This window comes from Lithobates pipiens, unplaced genomic scaffold, assembly GCF_037356315.1.
Source record: "Lithobates pipiens isolate NorthernLeopardFrog02 unplaced genomic scaffold, aLitPip1_a1.2 Scaffold_19, whole genome shotgun sequence".
Taxonomy (NCBI): Eukaryota; Metazoa; Chordata; class Amphibia; order Anura; family Ranidae; genus Lithobates; species Lithobates pipiens.
Window position 1 is genome coordinate 108,236,526 of NW_027507764.1, and position 16,941 is coordinate 108,253,466.

General features: G+C 43.2%; 1 protein-coding gene across 1 annotated transcript in view; it reads right to left on the reverse strand.

Annotated features, from left to right (window-relative positions):
• Positions 1-16,941, reverse strand: part of UBE3C (ubiquitin protein ligase E3C) — a 177,323-nt gene that overhangs the window by 142,420 nt on the left and 17,962 nt on the right. The window contains exons 3-5 of the mRNA XM_077491145.1: positions 13,936-13,989; positions 10,186-10,260; positions 6,383-6,523 (exon numbers count right to left, since the gene is read on the reverse strand). Of these exons, the coding sequence (XP_077347271.1) occupies positions 6,383-6,523; positions 10,186-10,260; positions 13,936-13,989 (270 nt within the window). The remainder of the gene's footprint in view (positions 1-6,382; positions 6,524-10,185; positions 10,261-13,935; positions 13,990-16,941) is intronic.

The window sequence follows — 16,941 nt, forward strand, 5'->3', positions numbered from 1 at the left end:
GTCCGACCGCACCTGAATGTGGTGACCCTGAAGCTCCTTTTTGAAGAATCTGAGGGCTAGTCCCACTGCCCTCAATTCTTTCCAATTGGACGATCGAGTCAACTCGTCGTCTTCCCAAGTGCCCTGGGCTAGAAGGGAACCCAGATGTGCCCCCCAGCCTTTTCCACTTGCATCTGTGGTTACTACCCGAGAAACCGGGATGAGCCACAGACCACCCTGCGACAGATTTGTCACTTTCCTCCACCACCAGAGGGATCTTTTTACCTGTAGGGGAATATGTACCAGGGTGTCTAGGGCCTCCTGACTGTGGTCCCACACCCCTAGGATGAAGGTTTGTAGGGGACGAAAGTGTAGCCCTGCCCACTGTACTGCTGGAAGGGTGGATGTAAGGAGACCTAGTACTGACATCAGAACCCTTATGGAAACCAGCTGATTGCTTTGAAGAGAGGCCACCGCACTGTCCAGTTTTTGTACCTTTTCTTTTGGCAGAAAAACTCTCAACAGTGTTGAGTCCAACAGAAAACCTAGATAGGAGATCTGTTGTGAGGGGATCAGGCTTGTTTTTTTCAAAGTTCAGAAGCCACCCCAGGTCTGTAAGGACCCTTTTGGTTAGATTGAGATCCTTGACCAACTGCGCTGGGGATGCTGCAAACAGAAGCAGGTCGTCCAGGTAGGCAATTACACATACCCCCTGGAGCCGAAGAAAGGCCATGGCTTCTGCCAGGACCTTGGTAAAAATGCGGGGTGCAGAGGATAGCCCGAATGGCAGGGCCTGAAACTGAAAATGTATTGTTTCCCCGCCCAGATCTATCGCAAGGCGTAGAAACTTCTGCGAGGCCTCCGCTATAGGGATGTGCAAATACGCGTCCCTTAGGTCCAGAGACACCATGAAACAGTTGTGGGGCAGGAGCGCTTTTACTGAAAAGATCGATTCCATGCGGAATCTCTTGTATGTCACTGAAGCGTTTAGAGGCTTTAAGTTCAGAATCAGCCTGAACTTCCCTGAGGGTTTTTTTACTATGAAGACGTGCGAATAAAACCCCCTTCCCTCTTCTGCTCTCGGGACCTTGCGAATAACATCCTGATTCTCTAACTCCCTCAGAGCTTCTAGCAAGGCCTCGGCCTTTACCATGCTCCTGGGTAGATGCGTGACAAGTAGCCTTTGAGGGGGTGGTCTTAGGAATTCCAAGAGGTACCCCCTTCTTATTACCCCTAAAATAAATTGATTGGGGGATATTGCTTCCCACTGTGGAAGAAAGGCCCCCAGTCTTCCTCCCACTGTAGTTGGACTGTCACTGGGTTTTACTGGGCTGGATAGGAGGGCGAAAAATCGCCCCTCCTCTGCCCCTGCCTTTTTGGGGCCAGGTTTTCTTTTTTTGTCTCTGGTTTAGAGGTTTCCCTACGCCCCTGCGGACGAAACCCCTTCTTTGTTGGTACAGGGATTTTCCGCTTGAGAGGAAAGGACTTTTTCCTGTCCGCTGTCCGGTCTAGAACCGTCTCTAGCCCTGGGCCAAAAAGGAGGTCCCCCGTGAGGGGAATCCCACAAAGTTTTATCTTGGAGGCATTATCCCCTGGCCATGTTTTTAGCCAGAGGGCCCTTCTGGCCGAATTGGCTAGAGCCGCCGTTCTGCCCGACATGCGGACGGACTCAGCAGAGGCATCTGCTATGTAAGAGATCCCTCGCAGCATAGTAGGGAAGGATGACAGAATGGTTTCCTTTTGTTGGATCTGTGAGAGCCAGTGCTCTAAATTGCGAGCCACAACCGTAACTGCCATTTCAGGCTTAAGATTGCCAATGGCCGAGTCCCACGTCTTTTTAAGCAGAGAGTCAATCCTTTTATCCATGACATCTGCCAAGGCCCCCATGTCCTCAAACGCCAAGTCTGTGTGTCTGGAGACCTGGGAGAAAGCGGCATCCAACTTGGGACTTTTATTCCAAAGGCATGCCGGGTCCTCTGAAAATGGGAACCTTCTTTTAAGGGATCTGGATAAAAAGGGTTTTCTCTCCGGATCCTGCCACTCCTTTTTAACTGTTTCCATTAACACATCGTGTACTGGAAACACCCTTCTCTTTGGCTCCCCCAAACCAGAATACATTTGGTCATGCAGGGTAAGGGGCTTTTTATCCGTCTGGATACCGAGGGTTGTATAAATTGCCTTTAAGAGGTCCTCTACCTCATCAAGGGATAACTTATATCTGGAGGCTTTCCTGGACCCATCCTGGTCCTCCCCCTCGGAACCCTCCTCGGAATCAGAAGAGGAACTGTCTGGAAGTTCCCTATCTGTCCCTGAAGGGCCTGCAACCTCTGTCCCCCCTACACTAGGGGGTTGGACCGGGGCAGAACTCTGTGCTAGAGGTGGGGTTGTATCCTGGGGAGATGGACCCGTGGGAAGCTGGAATTTTTCAAAAAGGGACCTAAAAGAAGAGAAGGTGGACGAGAGCTCTTTAACTGAAGCTGCTAGTCCTGACTCCTGTTCAGATTCCCTTTCCCTAACAAGGGAGTCAATACAGCCTTTGCACAACACCTTGGTCCAAGATTCCCCTAAAATGTCCCTACAGGAGGCACACTTCCTTCTAGAGCTATGCGTAGACCTAGTTTTTTCCGCAGCTTTCTAAAAGAAAGGAGAAAGAAAAAACAGAAAAAACAGAGTCAATCAAAAGCTCGGGATACAACCCTGGGAGTGCACTAGACCCTTTTTATAAAACGAAGGGATCTGAGCCTCCCCCTCCCCCCTGGCCACCCAGGGGGTCTGCCCCCCCACCCATGATAGAACCATACATTGGGGTGGGGGGATCCTAGATAAAGAGAACCCCTCCCCAGGGCGCTCTTACCTTAGGAATGCTGGAGACAGAGTCGGTCGTTTGAGCCTCGGCTTCCGACATGACTGCAGGTGGCTGCTTAACACCGAGTTCCACGCTGCCTGCGCGCGTTCTGAACTCATCTCCAGCTTGTGCCCGGCCCTCCTATCAGCTCCACGACCCGGAACCGGAAGTCGATCGAGGTCAAGCCTTCGTTTTCCGCCGGATACGACGTCGCCCGTCGTTCGGCCCGCTCGGTTCAAGAAAAAAAGGAGGCGGACTGTACCCCCGTACAGGGAAATCATCCGAACGGCTTGCCAGCTGCGTCCCTGTAGACGCGATAGGAGTCCCCCACGACCTGAAGCCGCGCTCGACTCGGAAGGGGTGGCAGTACCTGGTGAAGGTAAGTAAACCGTTCGACCCGTCCGACACGCGGACGTTGGTTGCGAACGGTTTGAACCCGGCTTTTTTAAAACGAAGCCCCTGCTTCTATCCACCGGGCTCTTCAACGTCAAAATGGCCACAGCCTCCCCGACTGATCGGCCTAGTTCCTTGCACAGTGTCTCCCCGCCGGAGGAAACACTAATAACTGAGGTCCGGCAGGGGAAGTAAGAATTTATGGGCTGGCGCAGTGTTTCCAGAGGAAGAGGAGGAGTCTATCTCTCATAGTGGCTGTCCTGAAAGACGATTAGGGGAAATAAACTGACAGCTCCAGTCGGAGCCGCTGTACTAACCATGCAAGGTTACCCCAGGCATCTACCACGCTGAGCTTTTGTGTTCCGACAGGGGGTCACAGCCCCTCTGCCAGAACACTCCGATCAGTGCTCTCTGCCATTGGCTGAGAGCGCAGATTTGGAGTCGTCAAATGCTGGTTTACCCGCATGCAAATCTGACAGAAGCCAACCGGATTCTGTCGTTCAGACCGACATTACACCCAAGATGGTAGCACCCAGCGAAAGTCTCAGATCTTTTGGATGTCTATACAAGAGAGGCTTTTAGGTCCTTTCACATTGACGTACCGATTGTGTCCGTCTGTCAGTTTTTCAGATCATCCATTGCTCGCTATGGAGCGGCGGATGCCAATGGACGTGTCTGTTGACACCTGCCAACATCCGACCTGATAAAAGAGACAGATGTGGATCCATTCCCCATCCATCTGGTGGATAAGAGGACAGTCAGATGGAAACAGACAGGCTGTCCATTTCCATCCGACAGCCCATACAGGACAGCAAGCTGTGTCCTTGTCCTCTCTGCATCAGTGAAGCAGAAACAGACCTGTCATCCACCTGCTCAATGGCGATCAGCAGAGAGATCCCCTAATGAGCAGGCAAATCCGCTTGCAGACTCTGGCAGTGTTAAAAGGGGCCTATATATAGTTTCTGAAAGCAAAGATCCAGTAAAAATCTGTTGGTAGTTGCAATATTTTTATGTAACACAATATCTGTGCTACTGTTTATCAAGTCTATATTTTCAGTAAAAAATACACTTAAATTTCAGTGCAGACAAAACAATCATCCCTAAATTTTTGCTAAAATTTTAAAACATTATGTTGAATCAATTAACTAGATATTAAATATATTATCCTTCAAAGGCTGACATGTTTTGCATGTTCCCAAGCATGCAGAAGTGGAGGTGGAGGTTAACACGCACACAAGTCCCTTCCACTACATAGGTGGCGGCTGTGAGAAAATAAAAAATGCACTCAAACTCCAGGCTGCTCTAGTCGCTCTGAGTTTGTTCACATGCTGCTGAGGCTGCCGCTGTAATAGTTCTGGTTTGTGCTACAAAAGTTAAATTAGAACTAAAATATTGCAGTTTACCGATCCTTAAAAACGAATTGGCTTCATTTGTGTTTTTTTTTTCTCAAGCCAAGTACATTTTTTGCAAGTACAGAAAATTCCTGTTAATCCTGAAGGAAATCCATACACTTGCATCCCCTAATTCAATGCACATGGCTCAGTAAAGGCTAGCGAGTTCTTTTGGACTGCAGGAACATATCACAGCTCCAACTTGGGGTACAGGTAGATATAGGTAGACATCACAGCAAGGTAATCTGTTTCTGTTATTATTAAAGCGATTGTAAAGTCTTGTTTTTATTTTTCTATAAAAATAACAAACATGTTATACTTACCTGCCCTGTTGCAGTGGATTTGCACAGAGCAGCCCGGATCCTCCTCTCCTCAGGTGCCTCTTCTGTGATCCTGGCTCCTCCCTCCTGTCGAGTGCCTCCACAGCAAGCACCTTGTTATGGGGGCACCCGAGCCGAGCCAGAGCTCCCTGTTTACATTCAGACACGGAGCTGCGGTTCGGCCTCGCCCCCCTCTCTCTCCTGATGGTCTGACTGCCAATGGCGGTGCTGCTGTGTCTCAGCCAATCAGAAGGGAGAGTCTCAGATGGCTGGATAGAGATGGGGCTCAGGTAAGTATTAGGGCAGCTGGGGGCTGCTGCACACAGAAGGCTTTGTATCTTAAAGCAGTTCCACCCACTTTTTCAACTACATCTTAAAAGGAAAGACTACCCCTCCACCACTCGTTTTTGGCTATCAATTTTTTTGTTTCTCCTTTTTTCTTCCTACCTTTATTGAAGTACCTTGTGCATTTCCGCTCCAGCATCACCGTGGCCCAGGGCGTAATTTCCTGCTGCACACCCGCTGCCTTCTGGGACCTGTGTGTGTGTCCCAAAAGACGACAGAGCCATTCATTCAAAAAGCACCGCGTGACTGTAGGAAACCAGTGGTGAAGCCTGAAGGCTTCACTGGCCGTTTCCCTTAGTTGAAATTGTGGCGGCTGCACCCAATCCGATGGACGGATCAGCCTCGGGGGGCCGACATCGCGGGCTCCCTGGACAGGCAAGTGTCTCAGCAGCTAGTGTTTGTAGCTGCTGATTTAAAAAAAAAAAAAGTTTAAAGCTGAAACACCGCTTTAAATGTATAGAATGCATGACTTTACAACCCCTTTAACCACTTGCCGACCAGCCACCGTACTTTTACAGTGGCAGGTCAGCTCTACTGCGTGAACCGACGTACCTGTATGTGCCCGCGGGTCTGGCGGGCTCAATGTCCACCGGCCACCCACAATCGTTGTGCACAGAGGCTGACAGGGGACATGTCAGAGATCTTCTGTTTTCAGTGATCGGGAACAGTGATCTCTGTCATGTCCCCCCCCTTTTTTTTTTTTGGCTATGCATTATAGCAAAAAGTATCGGCCTAGACTAATGAATAAATTTGTTCTTTTAGATATATTTTTGGGGATATGTATTATAGCAAAAAGTAAAAAAATTTCCCCAAATTTACGCTCTTTTTTGTATATAGAGAGCAAAAAAATTAAAACCGCAGAGGTGATCAAATACCACCAAAAGAAAGCTCTATTTGTGGGAAAAAAGGACATAAATTGTGTTTGGGTACAAAGTCGCACGAGCAACTGTCAGTTAAAGCGACGCACTGCCGTATCGCAAAAAGTGGCCTGGTCATTAAGGGGGCAAATCCTTCCGGGGCTGAAATGGTTAAGTTATATTAATCTAATAACCATTTTTTTTCCACGGACAGTTTTTCTTTTTAGATTGCTAGTAAAGATTTACTCTTACCAAACGCTTTGAATCTTCATTCTGTCTGTAAAAGAAGAGCAGCTTCCGCACCAGAAGTGTCAACGTGTGTCCATCTACAGAGCTTCCACTGGAAGATGCCGAGTTAACACAGTAATCAAACTCACTTCTTTGGATAGAGTACTTTACATGGGAAAAAGAAGAGAGCACTTTAAGACAATGCAGATAAGTAGCATGTATCCAAGAAAGACTTCATATACTACCGCAAAGATTTATAATTTGAAATGCATATATGGCTAATATCATAAGATTTTTTTCCGCCACTTACACTAGGTGTTTATTTGGAATGTTTTGAACCCTTGAAAAAGTCACGTGACAGTGACGTAGCACGTAGGTGGAGCCTGTGACAGACGTACGAGCCTCCTCAATGGGTTAGCGGCGGTGTCTGACCTAATCATTCTAACAGCGCTTGGTATTCCCTATTCACGTGAGTGGATAAGATTGATGTGCTTTAGCCGCCTGCCTACTGCAGCACTGCGCAATGATAGCCTTCATTTGTTGTTTCCTGTAAGCTTCCATCTACCTGTGGGTGCAGTATCAGCAGATTTTGTTTGAACTTTTCTTCTGGGCAATATCGATTATTAAATACTGAAGACTATCTGCTCAGTTTAATGTAATATACTGATACCCTAACGTGCTCAGGAGTTGGCTGCATGTTGGTTTCAAAGTATCTGTAATTTTAAATGCCCAGCTGATCCATGAGTAACAGGACTTTGTTCAATGACCTGATCTAGGATTACCAGGGTTTTTCTGGTGTCTGTACAACTTTGTGTTAAACTATTCCTACATGATTGCTATTGCAAGAGTTGCAAAAATTGCACGCTCTCATTTCTAGTACTGTATACATTCATATGTATTGTTCTTTATTTACCTATAGCGCGATTTGCGCTTATCATTATTTTCAAGTATTATAAAAAAAAAAAAATTAAAAATTTCCCCACTGTTAAGGGGTGTGGTATCTCTCCCCTAGTGGTTACCTTTTTGATTAAGCAGTTTCACTAATTTAACTGAGCACATTAGCACTATTGCACTTTATCATGATATGCGTTTTGCACTAGATATTTTAGAACTATTACCGTTGGTGTTTACTAGTTTTTTGGCACAGTATTTTGTACTACTGTAAGGTTTTGGTAAGGTCGAGTTGGATTACTTAGTGATTTTTTTCTTCTTGACGATCCTGTTTGTTGCACTGTAGTTTATTCGTTTGCACTAGTAGCGCATTGCACTTTATCATAGGGTGGTTGATTGATTACAGCGCAGCACTATCACCTATTTTACATATTAGAAATGTTTAAGAACCAACTTCAGGGCTGATGTTAAATTTACCCATGCAGTGGTTCCCCCCTGCACTGCATGGGTTAAAACACTTTTTAGCTGGGAGGAAAGGAATAAGTACAAATACTTACCCCTTATTCCTCGCTCTTGGTTGTTTAATGACCTGCAGTCCTGCATTGTATGCAAGGGTGCGGAGGGCCTACCACATTCTGAGGTTCTACAACTACTCAGGAGAGCATCAGCTGCTGGGAGTGAGGAATACTATAAGTAGTTGTACTTATTCCCTTTCCCCCTAGCAAAATAAGCATTGAACCCATGCAGTGAGAGAAAGACCCCACCGTCTGAGTAAAATTTAACAGCAGCCTAGATTTGGACTTTATTGATAAATAATCCAATACTAAAATATAAATAGTCTATATAAAAAGTCTCTATACTACTTTTTTTAGATCACGGCACGCCTAAAAGAAGATTGCCAACACTCACTTTTTCTGGTGTCTGCACCAATTACTTCTGCTCCAATGCCAGGAAATTTTCATGGAAAGTCCACAGGAAAACCGACACTTCCAGGAGTGTCGATCCTCTGGGTTCTCCGCAGATCTCACTGGCTCTTCGTTTCGACCTCAAAACATTAAGGGCTTGTTCGCACCATACATGCATGGGAACTCATGGGAAAACCGTGCAGATTTCACTTGCAGAGACATCAGTTTCACATCAATTTACATCAGTTTTTATGCACGATGACCTCAGTTTTCATGCGTCAGTTATGTGCCCTATTCACACCAATGTTGATGTCATGTCAGTTGTTTTTTTTCATGTGCAGAAAACTTCATACATGTTACAGATTCCTGCACAGAAAAAATCCGCATGTGATACCAGTGCTGTGATGTGAACAGAACCCTTGCAGAACGCATGCAGAAAAGCTGACGTCTCTGCACCATGGTGTGAACGAGGCCTAAAGGATACAGTAGTGACAAGAAGGTCAGCTAGAGGAACTAAAGAGTTGTGGGGGACCCAAATGATAAACATTTGTGTTTCTGCTGAGTTCTTAGGATCAGAGCAGTGTTTGGCAGCACAGGCAACAGGAAAGGTAAGCATTTACAGTTTTGGGAGGATTTTTTTTTTTTTTTATAGCTATATTTGAAACTTTTTTTGGACACTCGCTGTTATTCAACCTGTTTATAAAACGGCACCCTAAAGAGCTACACGTTGACATTGGAGTTGATTTACTAAAGGCAAAAAAAGCTATAAACTTTGTAAAGGAAGTTGTACTTTGGAAGGGAATTTTCCCTAGAGCTTAGTAAATGCAGTAAAATTTCAATTTGCAAATAATATCACATGCAAGGAAAATAACAAAATTAGATGGAAGTCAGCCGAACTGACTTTAGTAAATCAGCCTTATTGCCAACATTTCAACTTAACCACTTGCCGCATATTTACTTTGAGAAGCCAGCTGTGACTGCTTCACAGCTGGCATCCCACTGCGCATGCGTGAGCCACTCTGCTCTTTGTGAATGGTCCCGCAGATTTTGGGGACTTGTGACATGTCCCAGAAGGCTGCGGGGGAAGGAGGTGGGGACAGCAAGTGAGAGTGGGCACAGGTACCTGCTCCCCACCCCTAAAAAAATGTGCCAAATCATGAAGATGGGCAGCACGGTGGTGTAGTGGTTAGCACTTTTGCCTAGAAGCAAAAGGGTCGCTGATTCGAATCCCAACCATGACACTACCTGCCTGGAGTTTGCATGTTCTCTCTGTGCCTGCGTGGGTTTCCTCCTACACTCCAAAGATATGCTGGTAGGTTAATTGGACCCTGTCTAAATTGGCCCTAGTATGTGTATGTATGAATGAAAGTTAGGGACCTTAGGTTGTAAGCTCCTTGAGGGTAGGGACTCATGTGGATGTACAATGTATATGTAAAAGCGCTGCATAAAATTAATGTTGCTGGTAGAATATATAAATTTGAGGACTGGAGTTTAATTTTAATAGAACAGACCTTCTACCGTTCTTAATTCTGAAAAATCAGTTGCTGCCCATGCCCATTGCCTACGTTAGAGATATTTCCCCTTACCTCTTATCCTCATGACTACTGTCACCAGGACACGAGGAAAGGAGAAATCTAACCAGCTAGCATGTGTGAAAAAAGTCAGACAGTTCTAATCGCTCTGTATTCTCAAACACAAAAGTTTTGGCTGAAGTTCCACTTTACAATATGATGCCTATGATAACATACTGTATTTATTCATGCTGCAATGACAGAACATCAGAACACAACAGGTAGCAGCTACAATTTCAGTTTTACTCTGATTATACAGTTAGTTTCAGAAGAAGGAAACAAAGAAACAAAAACGTAAAAAGGAAACCTGTACAGAGAAAAATACCATACTTCCTCTCTACAGATATTCTTCAGAAAAAGAAATCCTTCCCATCTAATACAGTCACATTCTATTATAGTTCATCACATTCTCTATCACAATACAGGCAGCATTGAACGAAATACAATAATTAAGACATACTTGCTGTTTTCTGTCCCTGTAGCCTCTTATGAAGGATTGGATGATTATTGCATTCTTTAGCCTTCGCCTCTCTTCCTGTAACACAACAGAATAGACATTGCTGCTGTATATCAATTAAAACATGATACAATATGCACAGCTAGAATACATACTGTATATATTTACTCTGTTACCACTAAAAGGTTTGCAATTCTGTAGTCAATTCTCTCACTGCACCCTCTTCCTTACCGGAGAATGAAGCGCCATCACCACCTCCGTCCACTGATCCGCCCCAGGAGGCAGTGATGGTAAAAAGAAGCAGAGTGATCTTTTGGATTAACTGAGGTTTGTGTATCACATGAATGTCTAGCCAAAATTGCAAATCATTTGGCAGGTAAAACAGTAGATATATAAAATATGTATTTCCAATGTGGTTTTCATTCTTTGTCTGGAGTTCCACTTCAGCCAGTCGCTATTGTTTTTCCAGATACAATTTCCACTAGGCCTGAAACAACTAATCGATTATGAAATTAAGCGATTACTATTTTCATAATCGATTAATCGGCCAGTAACATAATGGGTTAAAAAAAAATGAAATGAGCCCTTTATAATACAAAAATAGCAAATAATCGCTACTGTAAATATTACTTTCACTGTTCTGCAGTAAAAAAAATTAACCCCTTACAGTAGTGATCATTTGCCTTTTCTACTATAAAAGGGCTAATTTTAGTTTTTTTAACCCCATTATGTTACTAAACGTCTTAGACCTGGTTCACATCTAAGTGTTTTTTGGTGCTTTTTGCAGAAATGCACTACAGTTCATTTACATGATTTCCTATTGGACACGTTCACATCTGAAAGGGTCAGGGACTTTTAAAGCAAAATAGTGCTTTATTGGTTCAATATACTTCAATGGAGAAGCTGCAGAAAATCATGCAATGAGTTTTTGCAGCAATTTGTGTTTTTTAATCTGCCCAAAAAAATGCAAAAATGCAAATTGCAGTAAAATCACGTGCGCAAAAATCAAAAACACACAGCAAAAGGCACTGCAGAAACAGATCAAAAGCAAACTGCATAGGTGTGCACCGAGCCTTGTGCTGGTCACAAAGGTCAATTTTCAGATGAGAATATATAGACTAAAAATCTTTGTACTTTCGCTGAATGAAAGAATTTTGTTTGAAATTTTCACTTGTTTTTAAAAAGAATGTAGTATCTCAACGAAAACCACATACACTGTCTGAAAATTCCTTTGACTAAGAAGTTTTCTATTTCTAAATTTTCCCGTCACTGTGGTTGAAAATGAACATCAATTGGACCCACTTTTTTATTTTATTTATTTTTTTATGGTTATTAACCGATCGAAACAATCATCGGCCAACTAATCGATTATGAAAAAAATCGTTAGTTGGAGCCCTAATTTCCACTTCTACTTCCTGCTCCACAGGGAAAACATATACAGGTGGTTAATACAAATATTCACGTTTATGCCAGAAACTGTATTGAAAAATAAAATTTTTAAGGCCTCTTGCACACAATACTCCTGTTTGAGCATCTACTTTTTTTTAAGACTATATTTTGGTATTTATTTGACCGTATATATGTGCATATGTGTTTGCATATTTTTGTGAAAACTTATTCTCACTTTTTTTTTTTTTGCGCACAGTATGTAAATGAGCATTTGCGTGCCTAAGACGTAATTACTGACCAAAAAAATGTTCTAAATTTTTTTTTACTGAAGAATGCACGGCGCTCGTTTATGTGCCTGTGTGCATAGGCACATTACAATTGATTGGCTGTACTTTAGCTCAGTAAAAAAAAAAAAAAAATGTATGTACTGCACGTTTTCAAGTTGCAGTGTGCAACAAGCCTAAGCTACATAAATGAATAACAGTAGGTTTTCTTATCAACGTTGGATTGCATCACGTGCACATTGCTACCTTTGGCACTCAGCACTTTATGGATGGTTCATTTCCACCGATTGTCTCTATTGCAATATAATTGTTTATGTAGCACAGTCATTTTTGTTTTAGTAAATGGTTTTTGGTTATTTAATTCACATAACTGTGCAGCACCATCTATTGTATATTAAACAAAAAACTGCTGCCCCTGCCCCTCCAAAAATGAAAAGTCAGCAGCTACAAATACTGTAACTGCTGACTTTTAATATTAGGACACTTACCTGTCTAGAGATCCCTAGATTTCGGCACCACAGCTGATTTTTTCATCGGCTCTTGGGTGCTGCTGCCGCCGCCGCCTTTCCTATGGATAACTGACAGTGAAGCCTTGCGGCTTCACAGTGGGTCCCCTACTGCACGTTGCACTTCCTGGATGGCCTGGTGGCGGTGAAAGGAGGAGGGGGCAGAACTTCCGTAAGACCTCGCTGCGGTGAGGTCTCCCAGAAGTGGGGACGAGTACCTCTCTCAACTACCTCTCAGCAAAGATCACATACCAAACATCAGGCAAAGTGTTTTCTGTAAACAACTGGACACTAAAATATGAAGGTGTGCGTGTGTTTTCAGAATTAAAGATGTGGAACAGGCAAGAATTTTGATGCAGAAGGGACATGCATTTATTCTGCATTAAAGACACTTACCTGCCTGTCCGCACACGCAACTCACTGTCCAAATTCAGCAATGTGTTGGAGTGATGTAATTCCTGCCTGGCCAATCACAGCCCCGGAAGCCGGTTGTTTGAGAAGATTAGCGGCCTAGTGGGGAGCTCAGGGACACCGCATAGCTGAAGCCGAAGTGAGTATAGTTCTGCTTTAATCTCAACCACTCACTGATCCTCATGGTCACCAAACTCCTCGGTTTGAGATAAAATGGCTCCTGCCTATGCAAAACATTCTCCCTCTCAGGTGATGGCCTGGTCAGATCGCCTCTCCTTGAGGTCACGGCCAATGGTGGCCAGTTCACACCAAAAACACATAAAAATATTTTTTTTTTAAAAAGGCGCATTTCCTGCTTGTTTCCTGCACCACAGATGAATGTAGTGCCCTTGCAAGAGCATGCAGGTGGCAATGAATTGTTATGCTGCCCCAAACACATTTATAGTACTAGTGCTTCTGAAACAGTAGTGCCTGCACTACATTTTCTGCATTCCAGTGCATTTTGAATTCAAATGAATGGACTGCAGGGAAACACACACGCACGTTCCAGTGTGAACCTGCCCTGAGGTCAGGACAGACACTCTCACAGCGTCCATTCATATACGCACTTCTGCAGCAGTTTGTTTCCATATAAGGAGCTCTGAAGTTGAAGGCCTGTATAGACCTGCAGAATAAGCAGGTGCTGGTCACCATCAAAACATGGCCCCAGGATTAGACACTTCTCCCCTTTCAAGTCTCTACAAAGCCTCTAGGCTCCAGGATCCAATCCAGGACTCGCCAAACCTAGAGAAAACAGGAAAACCAGTTTTCTCCACTCAGGACAGAAACATCCAGGAACCCCTCAATCTGCATAAGTGAGAACCCTGGGCGACACCAAATTCATCTCATAGTAAAGGGTGCGCACACACCGAATATGTGAATTATAAACTATACATAGAAAGCATTAGCAAAAAAAAAAAAGTATATGGTTCTGTTCATAAAATGATCTACATGCTTAAAGTTATTAAAAATAAAATAAATTCCTCAGCCACCAAGCAATCAGATCTCCTAGATTTGGACAAATGTATGTATGATCTCTTCTGTGCAAAAACTGCAGACACTACATTATATCCATGTAATGAAAACGTAGTATTTCCCTTTGCTTGTAACCATCTTTGACCTACCTCCCTCTTTCGCCGTTCTTCCTGGGTACGATGTAGAAGGGATGCTTTCTCTTCCTGAAAGACAATAATGTTAGCTTTGATTATTATTATTATTCAGGATTTATATTGCGCCAACAGTTTACGCAGCACTTTACAATGTTAGGGCAGACAGTACAGTTACAGCACAATTCAATACAGGAGGAATCAGAGGGCCCTGCTCATTAGAGCTTACAATCTAGAAGATTATTAAGCAGTTTACATGACTGTTAACTAGTGAATGCTTATTGCAATTTTTACATATCAAGGTAAATTTAAAAAAAAAAAAAGAAAAAAAGGGAAGGAGATGATTTTTTATTTTTATCCGATTGTCTGCTTAATGACCAGGCCATTTTTTGTGATACGGAACTGCATTGCTTTAACTGACAATTGTGCGGTTGTGTGGCGCTGTACCCAAACAAAATTAAGGTCCTTTTTTTCCTTTTGGTGGCATTTGATCATCTCTGCGGTTTTTATTTTTTGTGCTATAAAACAAAAACAAAAAAAAGAGCGACAATTTTGAAAAAAAAAAAAACAACACACACACACACACACACAACACAGTATTTTGTTCACAAACGTCAGGTATGACGAAACGCGTCTGGGAAGGCACGCAGTGACGCCACCACGTTGTAGGAGAGGAGGACGGGCTCCTGTTTGCCGGCTGGCTTTTTACATTGCTCCTATATGCTGTGTTTTATCTACGTACTTGTAAGTGCAATACTTTTATTTATTAAACTGTTCCTACGTTATTACGCTATGTCAGTCCCTTTCTTTTCCGTGGGCCTCTGAGTGCTTTTTATCGAGACCACTGAACAGATTACTATCTTGGAAATATCGCTAAGAGATGGAGTGCTGACCCAGCTGAGGGAGGTTAACCTGGATGTTATCCACCGACCATTCATATATGCTTCATTTCATATATTTTCTGGTAAGCGCATTCAACATATGGTGACGGGCACTTCACGCGCTTTGGAAAGGGTTGAACCACTGTGGTGCTGTCATTTAAGAACACTAACGTCCGTTATTTAGATTCACTTATGAACTCTTCTTAGATTGGACTTTTTTCTCTCTTTTTGCCATTTTGTTGGCCCTTTTTGTTATTTACACATTATTTGAGGTTTTTTTTGCATAATTGTATCAGTCTTATTTTATTATTTATTATTTATTTCACATTGTATCTATTAGAGGGTTGGTGCAGCTTTATATATACCTTACTACTGTTGAATGCCATATCGCATTTATTGCTGCTGCCTATTTTGTTAGTTTGTTAATTTTACACTATTTTTCCTAGCGCGGTTTACATTTTTCCAAATTTGTAAAGTGCCTATGTTTGAGGGTGTACAGATATGGAAACCCACTGACTGGATAATAGAGTGCAAAGTGACACTCTAAGTAAAAATACACTGAATTCCAATAGTGAAAAACGGCTAAGTCACATAAATACCATCTTTAAAGCCATATAAATAAAGTGCATCAGTGCAGTGCAAAACACCGACAGGGGTACAAACCCCTCTTTAAATAAAATAAAAAGAAGTCAGTAACTGGTATTACTCTTCAAAGTGCTATATTCACATTACAATTCATATCAATACATAAAGTGCAAATGTAAAAAATGTGCAAATGTAGAAAACCACTAGCTAAGAAATAAGTTTGCAAATTGCCACACTAGATAGAGACACGCAGTAGTGGAAAGCGATTAAAATCATATAGATATTATCTTTAGAACCGTATAGATAAATAAAGTGCATCAGTGCCAGTTACACCATATAAACAGAAAAAACAACTAACGTGCATAGGTGCCTTACACGTGAATGGAAAGAATATACAAATAAACAAGCCACATATACAAATCTTGGATCAAACACACTGTCAATAGCAAAATAAAAGTCTGTGGATGAAGTTCAGGCAAAGTGACTTGGGTGAGTGATTAGAATAGTCCTACAGCTTCTCAGTGCCCACAAACATCAGGCGCAGCGACTCCTTACCTTACTGCTGTAAGGCAAACGGCATATCTTATCTTAGACCAGTACACTGTACTCTGTAGGGGGTTTTATGGCTCTGTAAGCAGAAAAATGCTCAAGTACTTTTTAGAGCTTCAGGCGTTTTGGTTCAGGTGACAGAACTTTCACATGTGATCAGGTGGCATTGAAATGAATGGGATTTTGCTTGTTGGGCATTTTCCGAGCTGTAAACACTCAGGTGGGAATGCAGCCTAATGGGAGCGCCTGAAAGTGAGCATTTTTGAAGGCAAAAAAAAAAAAAAATCCTCCTCCCGGTAATTAGCTTTCTATTGGCTAAAACAAAACTGCTTAGGCCTAAAAAAAAAAAAAAAAAAAAAAAAAAAAAAAAAAATGCCTACAAAAAAAGAAAAGAAGGTGTTTACCAGTCATACTGTGATGTTTAGTAGAGTGTCTGAATCAACTAGATAAATATAATTACAAATCTTCTTGCTGGTAAAGCAGCTCACATTTATATGTTTTGCACATTGTGTATTGAAACAGAAATACAGCCTCTCATTAAAAAAAATATAAACATGTGCTATAACATTTTATAATAAATGTTTCTGCCATGAAGGAGTGATCGCCGCCAAGATACACATAGCCAAGTGTATTCGGCTCCGCTCACAGTCACGGCATTGGACCTGTGTTATGTCTGTCACAGGACGGAACTGGGTGTGACTGAGCGGAGCGGCGTTCGGTCCTCTCTGGCAAGTCTCGGCGGCGATCTCGGCAGTGTCAATTTTAAATTCATCCAAGGCTGCGGTGGACACTGGGGGCAAGGCTGCACCGACAAGGCTGCAATAGACACTGGGAGCAAGGCTGTAATAGACACTAGGGGCAAGGCTCCACAGACAAGGCTGCAATAGACACCGGGGGCAAGGCTCCACAGATAAGGCTGCAATAGACACCGGGGGCAAGGCTCCACAGACAAGGCTGCAATAGACACCGGGGGCAAGGCTCCACAGACAAGGCTGCAATAGACACCGGG